Raw genomic sequence first — 21,828 nt, 5'->3', positions numbered from 1 at the left:
GCAAAACTCTGCGTTGGTACCCGCCACTCTCAATTCTTTTATGCATACAATCTCTTTAACGACGTGCATTATCAATAAATGAGAGGGGCGCAAACGAACTAAAGTGAAATGACATTCCAATGATATCGTCCTATTCGTATGAGCTTATACCGGGACCATCTCTAGAAACTAAACAGGAACTGCGCATGCGCGAATTTAAATCCGCCGTCCGTGCAGTCTGGCCACCCCGAGACCCTGCTGTCAAACTCTGTTTCTGTCGGCGATGTAGTTCACATGCATTTTTGAGGTTAGAATCTCAAGTCATTCAGATAGTCACTCGGAAAGGCTTGGGAAGCATTTGTTATTGAAAATTGATTGTTCAAAGAACGGTCGGAATTTAATGCTGATGCTCTTTGAAAATTCGTCCTATTCGATTGAAACAAGAAATCTGTTCAAATGTTGGGTGCTTGGAAGAAACGAAGCAGGTAGGTGGGGACAATTTATTCAATCATTTTCATTACTTCATACATTAAGAATAACAATGAAATTTTTTTCTTTCAACAGAAAATACAGCCAAAATAATAGCATCTCTGCTGTTAGCTGATGTCTTCTCTTCCCATTCAATTCATGACACATGCAGAGATCATCGGCCACTTTTGTTGGTTGAAAAAGGAAGTTGTAGATCTTACGGTTTCTTTCAATTTCAAATCTAATCTAAAGAAATCTAATCCCAAGAGTAAAACTCAGAAACATTCTGTGACACAAGTTAAAAATCAACATTTTCAAAATGTGCCTCAGTAATTAACTTTAAGGATAATCATGTTTTAGAGTAATGTTCAGAACATTCATATGAAAATATTGACTTATCGGGTTCAACATTGTACCCCTTGTTCCTTTGAAACAAATGAATATCTAATTTTCACTGAAGTTCATGAAAATATCTACTCAAACCTAAATCCAATACAATATCTTGTTCATAGTGCTCCGAACATCATCCAGTAACATGAATGTCCGGAAGGAATCCCTCTGTCGCAGAAACCGTTATAAGGTTCTTTGTTTTTAACTTGTGCCACTAGATAACTTTTGCATTGCAGATTCCATTTCCAATCTTAGGATGAGATTTTTTGTTTCGAACAGTGTTAACATGGGATGCAGAATTAATTGTAATAAATGGAGATTCACAAACTCTCAGTTTCAATGAAGGACCATTGTAAGAGTATAAAATTGAATCTGGTTTCAAGCTTTCAATAAGTTACCGGATGACTCCCTGATAAAGATTCATCATAAAAAAGTTAGCCAGCAAGTAAGTCCTATTGTAGACAAAGTGATCATTTGTAACGTGTACTAGTAAGTGAATGCATTCCTTAGACCTTGCTGGGGTTGAACGAGGCTCAAGCACGGATGATAGCTGCAACTAGCTAGTCAGATGATACTGTCGATTAATATTGACTTTAAAGACATTTTCAACTGAAGTTATCCAACATTTTTAGATTGAGATTGGTTCAGTTTACCCATCAAAATTCATCCTTGGAATCTGATTTAACACTTGAAACACTATTCATCTGAATTGAATACCAAGAGAGTGAAAAATAAAATATCAAAACTGCCGATAATAAAATTTGAAAAATAATGTGGACCAATAATACTGCTTGGATTACAATGGTGCACGGAATGATTGCTCTGTAAAATTAGTTAGCAGCAATTGTTGAATAACAAACTTATTACTATTGGCTCGATAGATCTAAAATAATGGAATATTCAAACACCATGATCTGTAGCGTGTCGTGCTCTTCAATTTTGCCACGACTGATGTTCAGAAGGTGGCGATGACCAGAAGAAATTCCTTCGGATACCTGTTGTCTAATGGAACAACGGAACAACCAGGTTCGATGGTTGGAACGGTGGCACCAATCGAGAAACTAGGGTCCTAGCCACCAAAACGTTTTGACCATCAGGTAAGGTATGATTTTCATCCTATTATCCAAACTTGAAACTTTAAGTCTGTCAGAACAAACGAATTTTATCATTGAATACATGTGAAAATATTGTAATATGCAAATATCATAGCATCAGAAATTTACTTACACGCTTCAACGCCTGACAACTTTAGTCTCGCTTCGATGATGGTTGTTTCCCACCTGAAAATATTAAAAGATATTATCATCAGACAAGAGCTTCTAATTGTTTTGGATACCACTAATTTTCAATAAATTGCGACAGAAAAACGAATTGCTACTTTTTGTACTCCTAAGCTTTGTGTTTCAAGATACACTATTTCTTTTATTCCTTGTTACTGATTTTATTTTAATATTTCATGTTCATCGGCACTGATTACTGGCTTCCGGAGCACTGCACTGTAACAAATCTACTCTGGAGCAACCTTCTACTGGGTTTCAACAATCCATTTATTTTTAATTTTATGTAAATAAAGAATCTGTTTGAAATAAACAATATTTTTACTTACCTGCCTCAGTTTGTCTAGACTCCCACTCGTTGATGACGTTCCACATTTAATTTCAGTTTTCTTCTTTCAATAAATAACTGATCCAATTTCTGTAGCTTTTGATATTTGTTTCTCCATTGACGCCTTTATTGTGTCGATTAAATATCTGCTAATATCAACTACGGTATTGCTGAATGACACTTTTCTTAGAAAATTCACGATAAGTAGGAATAAATATCAACATAACCTCAATACGCTACTTTACGCGCGAGATATTCAGAGCCTTGTCACATTTCGTGTACGTTGGTCGCCTTGGTTAGCTGACGAAAATTACTCCGCGGGGCAATTTCGCTGACCAATGAAATTGAATCATCTGGCGCATGCGCAGTTCCTGTTTAGTTTCTAGAGATGGTCCCGGTATATGTATACAGTATAAGTACAAGCTCTTCATCCGTTCGCTAATGGATGAATCCTTTGAAATCTAGTCGGCTTGCTTATCGGACGTGCGGATTGAACAAGTGAATATCGAAACAAAAGGTTGGTGGCAGGGTTGAAGTTCGAAATTTGAAAAATTCCGACAGCGCTTAATTCCGAATTATTTGCCGGCGAAGCTTGAAGTAAAGAAATCAAATTTTTACGGAATAACAAAGTTCCGAAACTGAAAATTCCGAAAAATAAAGTTTCGATAGAGTAAAATTCCGAAAATTAAATTATTCTCGCACAGCGTAGTTTACTCAAAGAGTGGGGGTAAAAAAAAAAAAACAGTAAAATCAAAAATCAGAATTACCAGGATTCCGAACGTGAAGATATCGAAAATCGAAGTCAAAGAAAGATCAAAGTGGTGATATTTCACCGAGCTAGTAATTCACAAAATTGAAAATCTTATATTATTCGGAATATCGATGTTTCAGATTTTTTTTAATTTACTCATTTTCAAATTCGGAATTTCTACCCCGCGCCGGTTGGTGTGATTAAAATCGATCATGGATCAAGACTCGAAAACAGGAATCCAAACCCACAAATTTTAATTAACAAATAATTTTCAATCATTGTTACACGGTTGAAGTTGGTCGATTGATAATGTAACGATTTATTTTCAATAAAAATCACTATTCTACATAATTATACGATGGTCTAAAATTCTATAAATCATAATAAATCAAAACCAATTTCACATTCCAAAAACTCGATATCTTCAAAGTTGTTGTCAAGTTTAAAATTGATAATTTTTTACAACATTTCGTTACGTTGCTAACTTCAAAATCGTTGTTGTTGTTGTTGTTGTTGTTGTTGTTGTTGTTTTTTTTTTTTTTTTTTTTTTTTTTTTTTTTATTAACGGCAAGAAGGTACCTTCACTAAAAATAAAAACAAAAAAATTTGTCCGACCCACGCGTTCAAGCAAGAAGAAGTTTCAAAACTTAGTTTCTTCTGAAGGCGAGCATGTCAAATATCGTCTACATGCGTACATCATCATACTTCGGATGTACGATATAAATGGGGATGAAAAAAATTGGCGAGATTTTACGGCGGCGCCACCGTATGGTTATATTAATACATCATGACGCAAACTTTTTACTCCTTCCAACTGCCCAGAGGCATGTGATGAATTCTACGCAGCAGTTCTCGGAAATCATCAATTCTATCGGGCACTGATAATTTTGAAAATATTTATAGTACACGAATTTTTATTTATTTATCAGAGGGAAAAATCTGTTTTACAACTTCATACGGTCATAGATACTTTTATTATAGTTATTATTATAAAAAGATAATTATCAAAATATTTTGTACAAAATTTAAACCACACATTGCAGAATATTTTTTAACGATTATATTTATCATGGTTTGTTTGAATGATTGTATTTTAAATGTATATGAACTGAATGTATTCGCGAACTTTCTTCGCCATTTTTGGCTAAAAATTTCGATTTCACCTAAATATGTTTTCATGTATACCATAAAATTTGAAATCACTGAAATATTTATATTAATTCATTATTAATTATGTCCTCATTTTTTATCCAGTCTGAATACTTCAGGATATACTTTGATGTATCTATTCCTTCACGCAACAGAAATAAACAAATTATTAAATAATTTCTTTTTTAAACACTCCGGAAATTCGAGATCTTTGGAAAAATCATACCAATTTAATCGTTATCCAATTTCCATATCACTCTGAAAATTTCAGGATATACTCCGGAACGTACACTTTTAGAAACAAAGATAAACAAACAATTTATTTTTTGGGTCTTCACAAATACGTACATATATGACTGATAAAGTCAAAATAAAACGTGTTTTTCACCACTTTCCGATGACCTACCTCAAAATAGATTTCATATTTAGAGAGATCTAACATTTTTATAACAAAAAAACATACGCCATAAATTTTTTCGAAGGTAAAGATCCAGTGCAAAGAAGTGATAAAATTGGTCAAAATTGGATTTCCAGTATGCTCAGTGTACACTACTTAAATACATATCCAAATTTCCGGAAAATTCAAAATTTGGACCCAAAATGGTGGCCGAAGGTTCGTAAATCGGTCCACATGTTATGTACACTGGGTTAATTCATGGAAACGTTATGAATGCAGGCATTAATAATTTAACACCGGGTACACTTTGTTGATCGGTATTTCATACTCCACGTTAAATTGTCCGACGAGACATTTCCGTGAAATAACTCGTTAATCATGCATAATTATCATCAAGTATAATAGTATAAAAGTACGAGGGTATTTAAAAACTTTGGAGGTCTCGCGGCGTGTTATTTATAAATTAATTTCAACTCGCTGGAGCTCGATAGAACTGCGTCTCAACTTCTTATCTTCCTTGCATCCTTCCCAAGAGATTGCGTGTATGTGTATATAGGCATGTACATATATACGCAACACGTAGGTGTCTAGATTACATTAGTACAACTTCCTAAAGTATTCGTCGGCAGTTTGTTACACAGAGTGACAAATCGACGGTTGTTCGATGATTCACCGCAGCTTCTCTTTGTCAGAGCGTTTAAATGAAGTAAAATGCTTTTCGTGTTGAATCATTTACAAATTATCTATAAAGGAAATGTTAAAATCGAGAAGGAACAATTTGGATAAGTTGTTCGAAATTTTTTATTATTCGTAAATATGTACAGTGAAAAATTGGTGGGGTTAAAATATAGCGAAAAACTCTGGCCGGTGTAGTAGACTACTAAGGAAGAGAAGAATTTTCGTAGTAAGTTCATCAGATTTGTTGTGTTGGATTTGAAAATATGAATTGGAACAGTGTCAAAATGCAAGAATCAACAGACGGACATTTAATGAATAATTGACGAGGCTGAAGCTAGCAGCCAGAACTATCAGCCCAAGGTTCTAATGCTCATTCAAATAAGGTAGTCAAGACCAAAAATCAAAATTTTTCGAATTATCATGAACCCCAAATACTTTTATGGAATTATGAGGATAAAATTGCACTGTGTTTTTATATTTCTAAAAAATTTAACACATACGGCTGCGAGCTTAAGCTTCATCAATAATTGGATTAGGTACTGATAAGTTTCACGCAGGTCAACAGGATTTTTGGATCTCCAGTGACGATGCACAATTGGATTTCCTCCTTGACCTCATTTCTTTCAGCTTAAAAGTGAAAAATATCGTTATCATTATTCAAAAACATTGTTTCCATGACCAGAAGATCTGAATATTTTGAAGATTAATCAGAGATGACTAATACTTAAATAGATTAAGCAGACTACCAGCAATTATTTTAATAAAGTTTATCAGGATGAATCGAAGTTTCGTGACTCAAGATTCTTTCATTCATTTTTTACCCTCACCGACGAACCCACCTCTTTGAAAGAATCTTGGCTCACGAAACTTCGATTCAATAAAGTTCATCACAAAACTCGCCTATAAAACAGGTTCATTTTTTACAAATTCAATGTGAAAGTGAATATTTTATTTTATCTTGCTTGTGTAGACTAAATTACTATCCCGTATTAGCATAATATATACATTAGGGTGCCCCAGAAAAAAAATGTCTTCGGTGTAGATCGAAAAAGTTGATTTCTGTGGTAAAACAAATTCACGTGAAAGGAGAATCCTGTAGCTTAATTTGAAGAGATCGCTCACGCACGTGATAAATCAGAGGGGCCGAACAAAGTACAATTGATTTTTTTTTTTTTTTTTTTTTAATTTCAATGTTAGATGGTCATAGATCGGCTTTAGATATAAAGAAAAAAAACATATCTCGAATTTTTTCAGATTTTTTTTTCGAACTCTGAGTCTCCTTGGTGAACTTTTTTTGTACTTCATTCTTGTACACTAGAATTTGTACCTAATTCTTGAGTACTAGAATGGAATTCCCCAAACATCTTCTCCCTATACAATCGAAAATAACGACGATTCGAATTGCAACAAAATTTTTTTAAAAGTATAAAACAACACTTTAGAAGAGGGGCAGACAAAACGGTGGTGTAGAGGGGAGCAAAATGGGTTATCGTTAAAATTTTACAAAAAAATCTTGTTTTTCAAAATGTTTTTTAAATGGTCAAAAATTACTTTTATCAACATTGTCGAGCATTATTTTGAATTTAGGAAAATGAAAAAAAAAAAAACTTCCCTGACATCTGAAAATCATTTTTATTTTCTTTGGTTACACTCAAAAAAAAAAAAGATTTAGCGTATTTGAATCGTCGAAATCTAAGTATTTCCTTAAGAACCCCGTTTCGGCCACCCAGTCCCCGTCCCCTCTATATATCTTGAAAAATGACTAAAAAATAATATATGTATATTAAACACCCACGACTCGTGTGGAATATCAAGATCTGCGGTCGCCGATCGCGCCAAGGTCATTACAAACATGAACGCTCGTGCGTCCCGCCTGCGCTGTCTTTTACCGCGATGAGAAGCGTTCTAACCTCCCCGGTGAAAATATTAGCAATATGTCTCCTCTCGCGATGAAATTCGACAAGGTTTATAGATTTATAGATTTTTAGAACCTTTAACCAAGCCCTGTATGAAAGTGATCGATGCACGGAGAACGAAATATACCATTTTCAATATTTCCAACATCGTCTAAATCGTCAGTTCGATCAATAGTTATTGTTCTTTATAAGATTATAGATTTATGTCGACACTTTTTGGTGTATACAAAAAGATATACAAATCAGTGATGAATACGGTTGTCCATTTTATATATATATAATTGACTCGTGGTCAAATAAGGATTCTCTATGATTTCCGTGATATAAAAAGTTACTAGCTCGTTACGTTTACGTGAACGGTTCAACTCTATCTAGTGGCGAAAATCCCAATAGCTCTGCTGAGAAGCTGATTGGCCGCTTTAAAAATCCCGACAAATTTCCCTAACTGATCCCAGAGCGTGGTGTGAGTATACATGTGTGCCTAGAACTCCTACGGAACGCCTCTTTCTTCGATGTTAAAACCTTTAAGTGAGATGTGTACCAACTGTCTAAAAAAATCCCTATATTGTTAGGGATTTATTTTTCTGGCGAACGCTCTCCTGCTCTATAACGCCATCCTGTATAGTTATGGTGTGAGTTATTTAAAGTCCCGCTCATTTATCCCCACGCAGATACAACGTCACAACAATTAATCACCAAAGATCTAGGGTATTTTGGCGCCGTTGGTAGACATCTTACTTACTTACCCAGTCCAGTGCGAGAGAAACTTCTTTAGATAAAGATACTACACTCCAAGGCACACCATGTATGGGAAAATATTCTTATGACGTCAAAGCCTGATTGTCGGCGCCATTTTATCACCATATAACCCAACTTTTTAATTTTAATGGATGCAAATGGTAATTCTTGGGTTTTCAAATTACTCGTGTCACATAAATTAATGAAACATATTCAATAATATACCTGTTCCACGGTTCAAATGCGAAAAAACACGGCCAATGGTCAGCTGTCAGCCTGGTCGTATTGGTTTGATTCTTTCCACCAGATGACGCATTGCTAAGTGACAATCCCAATATTAACACCACGCTATTTACGCACATAAACCAAACGAGTTGCAATTATCAGGCAGGTCCTTTCGAGAGAACCTCTCGGTATGTATGTATGTACGTATTATACGTGAGCAGCCACGTACTCGCATACTTACGGTACACACACCGTGCGAGACAATGACTCTGATGCCGATCACGACCTGGGCCAACGCTCGACAACCAGACGGAGGAATTTATTTACACGCGTTTTACCCGCGCCGTAATCATCGGTGTCAGCTGTTCAGGCTAGCTTTAAAACGAGGATGAACGAGTTTCGACGAAGCATATTAAAGAGTCTAACTCGCATACGCGTACCTCGGCGTCTGTGCAATCGGACAAAGGGGGTTTAAAAAATTTTAGCTACTCAGAATTTCCCATCAAACGAGACAGCTGTAAGTCCATTTCTTCGTTTCGGTGACATGATTAATAAGTCTCTGGTTTTGACATTCGCAGGTTCAAACTGGAGACATCGAACACTTGAAACAGCAAGCGAACCGAATGTTTTCAAAAGGGTATAATATTTATTTCTGACATGGCATCACGTACTCTGTAACGGCGAAAGCGAGTATATAGACAAACTTCAAGCCGCATCGTGCGCGTTTTTGAAGTCCTACGACGAAGTATCGGAACGATAAGCGTAAGGTGTGGTCGTCGCCGAGGTAGGGCCGCTTAAATTTCGAATCGCGTTCCCTTCCTCGATTAGAATACATTTAGTAAGTAGGTATATATTCGTTGTACGCAATGGTTCGAACCTTGATGTGAAAAAAATATTTTGTTCTCGAGCATCCAAAATTTTTGGGCAAGGCTAAACAATATTGCATCGAATTGTAGTGCAAAGATAATCAGCTGATCCTATTTTAAAAGGAAAGGTTTAAAGCATTTATGCATTTTACTGTGCATCCATTATTGCGTTGATTCCGTTTCTTTTGATTTTTCTTTTTTGCAGTGAAAAAGAAAAAACTAAGATTTTTAAACTCAGATATGATAATAAATTTTAGAATTTCAGACTTTCCCACACGATATATTAAAGATAGCGAAACCACAAAAGATGTTGGAAGATGAGTATGAAATTAAATAATACATGTTGTTTGACGAGTAAATTTGTTTCGTCTTGCACTATTTTCCGTCTATACAGAGTTTTTGTTGTTAGAGATATTGTACAAATAAAGTCCCTACGACATGTCTGGGATAGATAATAAACGATAATTTCGACACCATAGTTAAAAGTTGAAAGTTCATATTTGATCGAGAAATTTCTACAGGAAAGTTCTGGTCCAAGCAAAAGCTTAGTTTTGATTTTTCAATTTTTCCAACCACTCCTTACTGAGATAAGATTTAATTTGTTATTACCGTAGCACCAATTCCATAAAATCTGACAAAACAAAGAAAAAATTCAGAACAATCTACTAAAATATGAAAAGATATTTGAGCTCTCGGCGAAAATGAAGTTTTCATTGCAGCAAAAGATCTGTACATTATTTTAAATGCTAAGTATAAATTTTCTCAAATGATAAATATTTGGCGTCAAAATATGAAATTCATCATTTTGTAATTCCGAAAATAAGCTTTTTTTCGACCAACTTTTATGAGAAATTTTTTTTCTTCAATTTGATACCAAAAATTTCCTCGAATTATAATAGATCATTTCAGTTTTCATTACAGAACAACAACAACAACAACAACTATTTAAGGACCACCCTAATACATATATGTAAATATTTTGCAAATTATGAATTCATCGGACAGATGTTCGTTATTACATAACAACGGCGTGGTAAATTACATCACGAGGAACTAAATTCGACGCTAATTGCGTTGCGTTAGTAATCAGCCTTATACCATGTATACACACAAACACACACGTATGGAGCGGAAAGGTGTGTGCATAACATAGATTGTTAAATATATCCTCCGTCCTCTCTCCGCCCTTTTTTTTCTACTCGCCACTTGGCAGACGTGAGAGGAGGTTGCGTGAGTTTTTTTCTTCTATTATTCTTTCACTTTGAAGAGGTTGTTTAAATGAGAGCGACCCGAGTCACTTTCAAGTCGTCGTCGTCACGTTTGCAGTTTGCATTTTCCACATACCAAGTACCCGGTGGAAATGTAATATTCAATACATTTTTTCCGAGCTAGATCAATCATTCCAGCAAGTAAACCGAAAAACATTCTTAAAATTCTATTAGATTGGTTAAAAAGTTATAATTTTTTATGTGAAAGACTGGACTGATTTAATAAAGTTTTGCACCTGTAGTCTTCTACTCAGTACAGTATTGTTTGAAAAAAAAAAAATTTAAGTCAATTGTTGGCAGATAAATATTTACACCATTGTAGATGATCCGAGGCTAACTTCGGCGAGACGAGATGCGGCGGAGCATTGATAAGGAATCAAAGAAGGAAATAAAGACCAAGCGAAGAAAACAAAGAAAAACGGTGATAACAAAAAGATAATCACGGAGGAATTCTTTGAATATTGTTTCATTGTTCATTTGTCCATCGGTCGGCGGTTGATAGACGAATTAGAAAACATAACAACAAACATAAATATATATGAGCTCAAAATAGTAACGTTATCGTAAGGAAACATTGGGGAAAAATAACTATTTTCCTAATTTTACAATGATTTTCAAAGACCTAAGATTGAAATATGAGTGTGTTTTGTTTTATTATGGTTTACCGAATTTCATACAATTTCGAAATTGTGAAATAACAGTTTTTCCTCGGCATGAATCGTTACGATAGCGTTACTAACTTCAGCCAGATACATAAATCGAAAAAGAAGAAAAGGAAGACGCATGAATAACGACCAAACGGTCGTATAGGTTAGTTTTGATAAGCAGGCTTAAACTGATAAGATAATTGTGCGGCGTGTAAATCTTAAACGTAGATAATATTGACCGAGCGTAAAATTGCCGTATCGTTCGTTTGTGAGACGGCCTGCAGCCAAGAATGATAAAAGGAAGAGAAAGAAGGAAGTACAGAAATAATAACAACGCTGCGCTCATCGGTCGCCTTGTGTCGGATTATATACGTATACGTACGCACAGGTACATGGATGTGGAAAAAATGAAAGCAGCCCAGAAATTCCACAACAAATAAAATAAGTTGGGTCGAATCGTTATGGACTCTGACAAATGTCTCGAGATAAATTTGACAAAATGTAACCTAATCGCGAGGCAGCTATATCAATTCTAATTGTAAGTCTGACCCAAGGCATTATACTTTTAGAAGGCTGAAATTAGTAATGTTAACGGAACGAAACATTGAGGGGAGAAATCACTATTTTGCAAGTTTATAGTGACTTTGAACTAGCTAAGTTTTTCAAAGTATGAATAACTTTTGGCCTAGTATGATTTACTGAATTCCAGAAATTCCTGCAATTCTGAAATAACGATTTTTCCGACACGTTAATCATCGCGGTAACGTTACTAACTTCAGCCTCGTTTTAAAACTGCTCCAAGCAACTTCAAAGCGCATTGTGCTTCAGAGACAGCCACAATTTCGACCAACGACAATCGTTTTACAACAGCAGAAGATAACCACAGGACAACTGAGGTATTGATAAAACGGTTTACGAGCTTCTCGGAACTCGGGTTCGTACGTATAGTTGAAATGAGAGAAATACATGCCCGGTAAGGAGTTTCCGGCCTCTGTTCTCACGAGTTCCAAGGATTAAGGAGGTGACGTGGTATGGCGACTGCTCGTAGGAATGGCAGAAAGACGGTTGTATATTCGACGATTTAAATAGACGAGAAATCTTAAGCGATGTCAGTCGCACGCAGAAATGCCGTAAATGGTGATTGAATATTCGCTGCTGCATTCATGTCGCGGGCAAGGAATTTATTGTCAAGTGGCGGCGCGGCGGGCGCACGTGGAGAAAGTTTCCGACAAAATGAGCGAAATTGAGAGAGAAAAAGGAAGAGAGGGGGGGGATAATCAAGGTGCTTCAATGATATGTAACGTAACCCGAAAAGGATGTCACGTTCCGAAAGGAAGAGCAGAGAAGAGTCGAAGGAAGAAAGTTTTACATGCATAAATATATATGTATGTATGTACATACACATATACCGTATCATCGGTCGATAAGGTCAAGAATTGTATATACATATACATATACACACTCGCGAAACCTACATAGATTCACAGGCGTGATAATGCAACTGCAAGGACGTGCTGTAGACTTGCGTGTGTCGTGTCTTTAGAAAATATGAAAGGAAGGTTTGTGAGTAAAGACCTAAAGAGTCGTTGTGTCAATTGAACGACTGAAGACACACACATGGACGAAAGTTAATTATCAATAAAATCGCGACATTCCCCCGTGATATTATAACAGCGATGATCCAATTCGAAGAGTTTCAAATACTGCAAGATAACGCATGTATGTGTGTACAATAGTGAGTATAAGGGAAAAAGTAATAACGACAAGAAGAGAATGAAACCGTGAAATCGCAATCAATTTCAGAACATCGAGCAATTGCGACCGCAATCTTCTTCGGTATAAACTAGGTGTGATGACTCACTGGTGAGCATGAATGGAAATATTGAGATCGCCAACAGCCTCTCTCCGAAGACATAAACGATAGCTGCATACGATACGGAAGAATTTTAGCGTCCCGTTTCAACGCTGTGTACTTATTCTTTTATCTAGTAAGATGCGCAAGGAAATAATTCCGCGGTGAGTGTGTGAATAAGTTCGGAAAACGTGCATCACCGAAGTGTAGTAGGCGTAGGTAAATGTGGAAATGCAGAGTCGAATGACGTGGTGGGGATTGACGCAAGTTCCCTGGAATGAGCGAATTAACGGGTGAGATTGTCATTCAATGACAGCGGCACGAACAGAGACGAACAACGCGAGGCGTCAGCTGCAGCTGCTCGGAGGGAATAATTGACGTTCGGTGTGTCGTTCAAATTTCTTGAGATAAAATGAAGGAAACGAGAAGAATGAAGAGAGTGAGAATTCGTCGAACAAGCATCGGGGAAATAAAGAATACCGCCCGGGGCTAGTTGGCTGAAAAGGTAGGGGCCGGCCAGCGAGGCACACGAACTGGTTTTGAAGACTGCAATATAGCAAAATCGCGACACAGAATTGTAGAATCGGGCTCTCTTATACGGGGTCCCGATAAAAACTCACCCATAACTCGGTGCCCCAGCTCATCTTTGCGGCTTAAAAGCCTGGAGGTCTATTGTCACGACACTTCACATAGAGAGACACTGGGATTTCGCTCGAGCCCGCTACGAGACTCCGTCGAGAGGCATAAAATTCACTGATTATTCACCCACATTTACGGAAACACCTTCAACATGTCCGCCTGTAACCACTGGCTCGACTCACCGTCTGTCTCCAAAACCGCCCGGAATTCCACGACCGCGCCATCTAGGCCTCACCCGACGCACTCCACTTTCAGATTTGAAACCATTCGACGGCCAAACGGCCGTTCGAATCCCCCTCCACACCGAATTCCTCCTAGTCTAGTTACACACCGCAAAGCCAGGGGCCTGATTCTGCCTTAATTTTCACTCGAGAAAAGAAGATTTTTGCGTTTAAAGCTACCTTCGGATTAGTCAGATGACGCTTATCACCGCTTTCACGAATATAAGTCAGAATCAGGGTCCAGAAGTGCATTTTAATTTTTTTATTTTATCCACCTTTTCGAAGCGAAAGCTTTGAAAGAAGCTGCGGATTGGCTGATTTTTGAATATTGACGAATCATGTGGGTCTTTCAGCTCTTTCGTTGGCTACTTTCCACTCGTTCGACTCGTCTGGGCCACGTTAACCAACGACAACTGCGCTACAACGGAACGATCCATGAGAAAGAATTCCAATTCTTTCGAACTTACATCAGGTGAAAACGTTATCTGCAGTCCTGAAAGCAGCTCAAAGCTCCCCTGGGTCTGGACCCTGGGTGTTGGAGACGCATAAAAGATGAGACGCAACACTACTGTCAATGCTGCAAATTGATAATAAAGTGCATGTATACTGAAATTGTCCCCGTATGCCCGTACTTGCGAGAGACAGTGAAACATTTTCATTTTATTTTAACTAATAATATTAAGTATCGCAACGAAGATTATCTTTTCGAGATACCAATATCTTGTCTCGACAATGATTTTTTTGATTACCTTGTCATGAAAATTGTCGTTGATTATCAATTTTCGAATCACATCATCTTTTATCAGAAACGCGATTATAAACAAGTTCACTATATAAATTAAAACTTGTAACTCTTGAGTTGCGGTCTATTTTCATTCTCATCTTAGAGAGAATAAATTCAATACGAGAAAAATGGCAAAGAACTAAGAAGGGGGAGAGGTTCGGTTTACTTCGTTTCAATTCGACTCACAATCCATGATGAAACACAAACATATTACACACAACCTCGTTCGATACAACGTCACTTGCCTCAGGTATTACTCGACACAAATTTATTCAACAGGGATTTTATTAGACACAGACTTATTCTACATGAGTGTTATTTGACACAGTGTTCTTCTACTAGGACGTCCTAGTAGACGAGATTGCACCTAAATATTTTGATTTCCAATCTTCCGCAAGTCATTTGGTTCAGTTTTTGCCTAACATTACTGTAGTATATGGGCGATTCAATAATACTCATCGCAAAAACCGAAATATATGCTGTGCGGAACATTGGATATAAATATATTAGGACACCCTAATAAAACACCGCTTCAAATAACAACCATGTAAAATAAATCTGTGTCGAATAATATCTGTGCACAATGAATCCGTGTTGAATAATTCCTAACCGACAATGGGACAACAACAATGGTTTCTGTTGCTCTTCAAATAGTGACATTCAAACACTGTTGTAAGACGTGTGAAAAAATGTGAGACAAAGTCTCAATTAAGTCACAGAAGTAAATCTTGACTTACTAAGTCATAATAGAATTTTTTTTTTAAATTCGTGTCATACAGAAACTAGTTTTCGAATATAGTATCCTTGTAAATTATGGAAATCTAAACTAATGACCTCGATAATTTAGGTTTCCGACGACTCTAACAACACGATTCTTAAACGATTACGAAATGCAGATCATTTGGCTTGGAATTCTTATGCTTCAAACTTTAATCTGATTCTAACAACTCAAACTCATAAAGCTAGTATCAGTTTCGCCAATTTAAAACGGTTATTCCGTTGTTCCTTATCGGAAATGATGAGTCGAAAGAAAAAGAAACGAGAAAAAAATATATATACATATATAAAGAAATCTACAGTCACCTATGATGTTTATTTCTAGGGGGATTCGTTTTTACAAGGTTTCAAATTGTTATTTCGGTCAATATTTTCTGATGCTTCAACTGAAAAATATTTAATAGTCTTCGATCTATTATATACCTATAATTTGTCATGTAATCAATTAACGTATTAAACTAAAATTCTAGAAATTAAAAACACCAAAAAAATATATATATTTTTCTTTGCTTCATAATAAATGTACTGCCGTATATACAATACCATAGCAATAGTATAAATTAGGTAATTCTATTATACTTTCATGTATCTGCCAATAGTAAAAATGCTATTTTCAAGGCATTTCGGTCACTCCAAATTGTCTTGACGCTATTTTGATGTACATCAGAAGTATTTCGTGTTATTTAAACATTGTCTTATTTGGCTTGGAATTCATTTACTTGCACACAACACTGTGCTATAAATAATCCAAACCCCCACTTGCATAGATAAAATAACTCTAGCCGAGGGCAACTTGCGGGAATGGAATTTTTTAATTTTTTTTCTTAATTCTTGAGATGATTTGATGATCCAAATGATGATAATTAGTAGGTCATCTACCATTTCTTTTTGTGCTCGTCCATGGAGACACCGCCAGGCCCCAATGAAACGATCATTAAAAGTCCCCCGATCACGGACAAGGTCTGGAATAAAAACAATAGATTATTATCATCATCACCTGTGCAGAAAAAATTTAAGTATCGAGAAATTTCATAACAACAGTGACTTGAATCAAAGTCGTAAAAAAAATAAAATGTATAAGACTGGATAAATCACCTGAAAGAAGTCGTATTTGAGAAAGTCTCTGAGTGGCTTAAAGTCAGGAATAGTCCACCACGCGTTGTGGTAAAAGTTGAGAGCGGACAAGAGTAGGACAAGCAGAAGCGCGCTCAGTTTTGTTTTGTATCCAATGGTAACCAGGACCATGAGAATACTGCCGAGGATGTCCTGAAGTATTTGCAGAAACGAAACTTCAAACCGAATCAGCGTGATGAACATAAAGGCTAGCAGTACTCGTCCAGCCAACTGCAGCAAGTTCTTAGGTTTATTGTCGCCCAAACTAGGAACGCCAGCAAATAGGGATCTTCCCTCGACTCTGGACTCTGCTAGGACCAACAGCAGCGCGCCGATCAGGGCCAAGTTTCTGAAGAGAAACTGCAGGTCCCAGAGAATACTGTAAGCAAACGTCTGGAGGACAACGATGAAGAATAAAACTCCACAAGCTATGCTGACGCGCCATCTAGTGATGACCATAACGCAGCCGCCGAGCTGGCCGATCAAGTTGATCAGGACAAATAATGTGGCCAGAAATGTTCCACAGCCCCAAGACAAGTCCATATATTCCCTCTGCTCGCTCCATTGGAACCACATTCGCAATCCATCTTCCAAAAATGTCGCAATCAGACAAAGCCGTGCGAGCGTTGGAAGTATGTGTTTTCCGTTACGTATCACCTAAAAAAAACAATTGCATTGTTATTCATGTTGTTTTCGTTGTCGTTGTCATGATTTAATGACAAACGTGTGCCCTTGCAAACAGATACTATACATGTAAGCGGATAAAACTGGTGTTTACAGATTCTCCACTGATGAAACACGTGTACGATAACCATTACAAAATAACATTCTCATATTACACTGGCTGTTCTTAAGTTGTTCTTTTAAAAATCTTTGTGTTTCGCTGAGGTTGCAGTTTGTAGCATTAAAATAAAAATCATTATGCCAGGCTGAAATTCGGTAAATCATGATACAACAAAATGTACTCATCATTTTATGCTATAAAGTTGCAAATTATTAATATATTTTCAATATATCATGACATTAATGATACTAACTTAAATGAGGTATTATTTTATCTCAGCAATTAATGCATTGTACTTGATTATGAAACGCAATAAAGCAATTCTGATCTAAAGCTTTTCATAGATTGTTTTTCAATTCTTAATTTACCAAAATACCCTTTCTATCTACGTAACATAAGTTCGTAGACAATTTCAATTTGCTTTGTATAACAAATCATGTTCGATGATACGCACTGAAGGTTGATACTCGACTGCCAAATAGCAGCTTCGAGTTGAATGCCAAGCTAATTTTGTTCTGAGAAACTTGGACTTATTCACAGCAAAATCATACCGTAACTACCAATTAAATTATTTAAGAATTTAGCGTTTTATAGAATTAAATAGATTCAGTTTGATTTATACATATTATCAATAGCACATATGTGCTAAATTATTTCAGTAAGCTAATTCCTGTTTACCACTGAGAAAGTAAAATGAGCGAAGTTAGTGACATGGAAATACTGAAATATAGAATGGCTTAAAGTTAGTTCAGTTGGTCAAATATGACTATATATGTTTTGCTTTATTACAGTTTACTGAATTTCAGCCAACCTCAAAGTTCGGACATCACAATTTTTCATTTCAATTTCATTGAGATATTGGTTGTAAAAAATTATCAACTTCGTAGTATCAAACACATTTTCGTACATCAACTTTCTTAAAAACCGGTTTTCGTTTAGTATGCAAACACCTGCAAGAAGAATGTCTCGATTCTGTTCCATTCAAAGGCAAAGTGACCACAGCTTCAATCTTAATCTTTACAATCTATTATTATCATTTAAGAATCCTGAATCAAATACTCCCAGTGCTGTTTCATTGATTAGGCATGCCTATGATACCTTGGAAATTGGGCTGAGAAAAGAACAGCAATAGGAAATTAAATTAACGGAGCCTAAATCAAGCCCATTTTACAGCAAGGTCTTTGTATTATAAATAATCGCTGCCAGTAGTGCCGTTTAACCATCTATATTTTGTCACCCTACCACATTGTTGCGGTACGTCAGACTCTGTGCAGAGATGGTAAAGCGCCAAACGCAAGTGCCAAATTTCATTGTGATAGAATTTTGTAAATAATGCATGGATTTAAACGCAAACAACAAAAGTTCCCAGAAATGAGAAACTTGGTGAAACTTGACTGACCGACTATTTTCAAATTCTTCCAGCTTTAAGTGGCACAACATTTGGCAAACTTTCACCTTGGTTACAAAATCATTCATTCGGGAGACTTGAAACTGGAATGTGGCACATTCCTACAATTGAACTTAAATATCGGATTTTTGGGTACGACTGAAAATCATTGGATCAATGATTTTCAAGTGTAATAAAATTCTGTTGAATCTCACAGCTGAATTGACGATGAAGTACGTGCTGGAATATAGCCTGTGATTGTTTCAGCAAGATGAGAATGACTTAAGAAAATGTTATGTACTGGATAATTAGATCTGGAGGAGATTTTTTGAGGCTGTGCAAGGATAAACATCGTTTCGAAAATAATATTTTACGTTATATTTCCATCGAAAGGACAAAGTTCAGTCACGACCAGTGCAGGGAATTAGGTTGAACGATTGTGTGAACTTGAGCCAACTTTTTCAGAAATCGCAAATAACCGATGACAAGGGTAAAATATAATCTGTGACGCGAAACGAAAGGTGATTGGCAATAGTAGGTGGTTCAAAAAATATCGGTAAAAATATGTGGGCCAAATTATAGCGAGCAACAGACGACTGAGAACAGATGACGTTGTCAGAAGAACCCTTACTTTCTGATTCGGCTTTGGTTAAATGAGATTCGAACAATACGGCACGGATTTTCATCGCGGTCCATTCGTATCAAGATTTGTATAATAAATACATTTCACCTGATCAGCAACCTCTTCGGCTCTCGAAACCACCTCTTGCTGGATGACCATCGTGTTGTATATTTCATAAAACCACACACACACAGCACGACTCGCGACTCGCGAATGATGTGGAGAAACGTATCAACCGACGACTTACTGACTTCCGGTTAAAACCACACGCACCGCCCGCCTTTCTGAAAGCTACGTCGGTAACGGCGTCGGTATTTGAACGAGAGTTTCACCTCGTCATCGTTTTGCGGAGTTTTGAGTTTTCGAATTACTTTTGGCAATATTTCCTTTCACCGTTCAACGATTTGGATGCGAAGAATGGCACCTGCTACGTACATTTAAGATAATCTGCTAATTTTGTTTGTCTTTCACTATTTTACCGATAGAGCGAATAAGTTTTTTCGAATTTTCATCCGTTTCTGAGTAAACACCATGTCACGGTAGTTGTTAATTATTGAATGCCAGAAGGAAGGTTTACTTCATGAGTTTGTTTAGGCGTAATCACGAAACTTGCATCATGCAATTTAGCCGGTTAACTTGTCGATAATCTCGTACCGACTCCATTCAGCCGTTATCCCATTTCATAGACACGATAATAACACGAAAAGAATAAAAAACGGTTGAATAAAAAACGTCCCGTCACGATGACGGATAGTTCTGTAATAACACAAATAGTTCAAAATTATTATATCATTGCATTGCACGATTTGCTGTAACTGCGTAATTGACAACGAATTGATCGTAGATCGTTGCGGATTTGTACAGTTTTATATTACCTATCACCTATAATTAATAACACCGATTCTATATATTTTTATACAAAAAATTACCGGATCGCTATCGTCACTTGTCATACGTGTTGTTTTCAAAAGTGATTTGATTTTCGTTGTAGCCCGCCGGGAAAGCCAGGTGCAGTAGAGAAATAAGTTGTCTATGGGGAAATGAGGGTGATGATTGAAAGTCCTGCTTGCGGTTAACGCGTGTTCAATTGTAAGAAGAATTCGGTTATTGAGCTCGGAAAGAAATATCGTGATAAAACATTGGTAAGATATTGCAAACTAGGAACCTTGCGTGATTTTATTAGAAGGCTGCCGGCAGATATCGATTTACGAGAAAAAATAAAATAAAATAAAAGAGATAACCCTATGCGCAAGTTTGTTATTTACGTTTGCGTACAATTTTACTGTATAGTTACGTACATAAACAATTTCCGATATTGTTGATGATTTATACGGCTCGTAGGGTTTCTTTTGCTATGTCACTAATGCATCTTCACGTTCATTTCGCGATATACAGGAATATGCATGCGGCGTATGAATGACTAGATTCTTAATTGTAACCTAACCTAACCTATAACCTAACCAATAGCCCGGTATAAAAATATTAATGCAAATCTTGTAGGAAATATTTCAACAATTTTGAAAAATTCTATTGTAAGCTCCAATTTTCACGGATCTTGTTCTTATTACTCTCACGTAATTCTAATATTTTTACAGACTTGGTAAGAGATTTTTTTCTTCCTGTTGAATCTCCATCGAAACCTGAAAAGTGTTGAAATTTGACGATGAAAGTAATCCGAACGTATGGACAAATAATCAGCATTGAAAAAAATATTCGTACACACTTTTCTACACTTGATCATTCGTTACCAATTACAAATATGCTACCAGAAAATTGTATTTAGATTCACAGCTGTGAAATACGATAAATTTTTCTTGCTAGGTTTAACCAGATACGTTGTTTTACAGATCTAAGCACCCAGTGAGGCAAGAAAATGCTTGAAATCACGTGCAACGATCGTCTTGGAAAAAAAGTCAGAGTGAAATGTAATCCCGATGACACGATAGGAGATCTGAAAAAGCTTATAGCTGCGCAAACGGGAACCCATTGGGAGAAAATAGTCTTAAAAAAATGGTACACCATATTCAAAGACCACATCAAGTTGCAAGACTGTATCCTTTTATGTTTCGATATAGTTGTTAAAAATATTAGGAATTTTGCATTTGACTTAATTTTTTTATTTCATTTTTCAATTTTTATTCTTAGTATGCCGACTAAACAAATTTGATGATCAAATCAAACAAATAACTGTATTAAAAATAAATAACTCTTAATTTTACCGAGCGATATTTAGAGTAATTAGTTTTATATTCCAACAATTTGCCAGATAAATTCCTCAATTTTTACAAACATATTTATATCTACAGATGAAATACACGATGGTATGAATTTGGAGTTGTATTACCAGTGAAGATATGCACATCTGATATTAAGATATAACGAGATTGTACAATAATAATAATAATAATAATAATAATAATAACAATAATGATAATAAATTTATCTATAAACAGCAACAGGATTAGGTACTATTTTTAATGTGTATAGCAATTATACTTTATATTTAACAAATAAATAAATTCAGCATTTAACTATGTAGCTATAATATTAATCACACATGATAGAATATTTT

General features: G+C 36.1%; 3 protein-coding genes across 10 annotated transcripts in view; 1 reads left to right on the top strand and 2 right to left on the bottom strand.

Annotated features, from left to right (window-relative positions):
- LOC124416004 (formin-binding protein 1-like) overlaps window positions 1-13,812 on the bottom strand; it is a 37,694-nt gene extending 23,882 nt beyond the window's left edge. For all 5 annotated transcript variants that reach the window (XM_046896806.1, XM_046896824.1, XM_046896816.1 and 2 more), the window contains exon 1: window positions 13,550-13,812. In XM_046896806.1, coding sequence (XP_046752762.1) covers window positions 13,550-13,573 — 24 coding nt within the window. In that variant the 5' untranslated portion in view covers window positions 13,574-13,812. The remainder of the gene's footprint in view (window positions 1-13,549) is intronic.
- Window positions 5,874-21,727, top strand: LOC124416201 (ubiquitin-like protein 5). 4 transcript variants are annotated; one of them, XM_046897138.1, is made up of 4 exons: window positions 5,874-5,885; window positions 21,104-21,307; window positions 21,563-21,658; window positions 21,689-21,727. In XM_046897138.1, exons 2-3 carry the CDS (start codon window positions 21,130-21,132, stop codon window positions 21,604-21,606), a joined length of 222 nt encoding a protein of 73 aa, XP_046753094.1. In that variant the 5' UTR covers window positions 5,874-5,885; window positions 21,104-21,129; the 3' UTR covers window positions 21,607-21,658; window positions 21,689-21,727. The 4 variants fall into 4 exon arrangements, with proteins under 4 accessions (XP_046753094.1, XP_046753098.1, XP_046753082.1 ...); XM_046897142.1 differs by lacking the exon at window positions 5,874-5,885 and adding an exon at window positions 20,276-20,398; XM_046897126.1 differs by lacking the exon at window positions 5,874-5,885 and adding an exon at window positions 20,362-20,546 and having other exon boundaries at window positions 21,108-21,307.
- On the bottom strand, window positions 15,648-19,515 carry LOC124416169 (surfeit locus protein 4 homolog). Its single transcript, XM_046897097.1, has 3 exons — window positions 19,365-19,515; window positions 16,446-17,120; window positions 15,648-16,312 (listed from the first exon to the last, which is right to left on the bottom strand). The coding sequence occupies exons 1-3, from the start codon at window positions 19,413-19,415 to the stop codon at window positions 16,226-16,228; spliced, it is 813 nt and encodes a 270-aa protein (XP_046753053.1). The 5' UTR covers window positions 19,416-19,515; the 3' UTR covers window positions 15,648-16,225.
- Window positions 21,728-21,828: the final 101 nt, after the last annotated feature.

This window comes from Diprion similis, chromosome 1 (assembly GCF_021155765.1).
Source record: "Diprion similis isolate iyDipSimi1 chromosome 1, iyDipSimi1.1, whole genome shotgun sequence".
NCBI classification, from domain to species: domain Eukaryota; kingdom Metazoa; phylum Arthropoda; class Insecta; order Hymenoptera; family Diprionidae; genus Diprion; species Diprion similis.
Note: the sequence above shows the minus strand (reverse complement) of the source record. Positions and strands in the feature narration are given on the sequence as shown.

Coding starts and splice junctions, on each gene's coding strand:
- LOC124416169 (XM_046897097.1), bottom strand. CDS start 19,415: ATGGTCATCCAGCAAGAGGTGGTTTCGAGAGCCGAAGAGGTTGCTGAT. Junction 17,121..19,364: donor CCGAAGAGGTTGCTGATCAG/GTGAAATGTATT, acceptor TGTTTTTTTTAG/GTGATACGTAACGGAAAACA. Junction 16,313..16,445: donor TCAAATACGACTTCTTTCAG/GTGATTTATCCA, acceptor TTTTTATTCCAG/ACCTTGTCCGTGATCGGGGG.
- LOC124416201 (XM_046897138.1), top strand. CDS start 21,130: ATGCTTGAAATCACGTGCAACGATCGTCTTGGAAAAAAAGTCAGAGTG. Junction 21,308..21,562: donor CCACATCAAGTTGCAAGACT/GTATCCTTTTAT, acceptor TTATATCTACAG/ATGAAATACACGATGGTATG.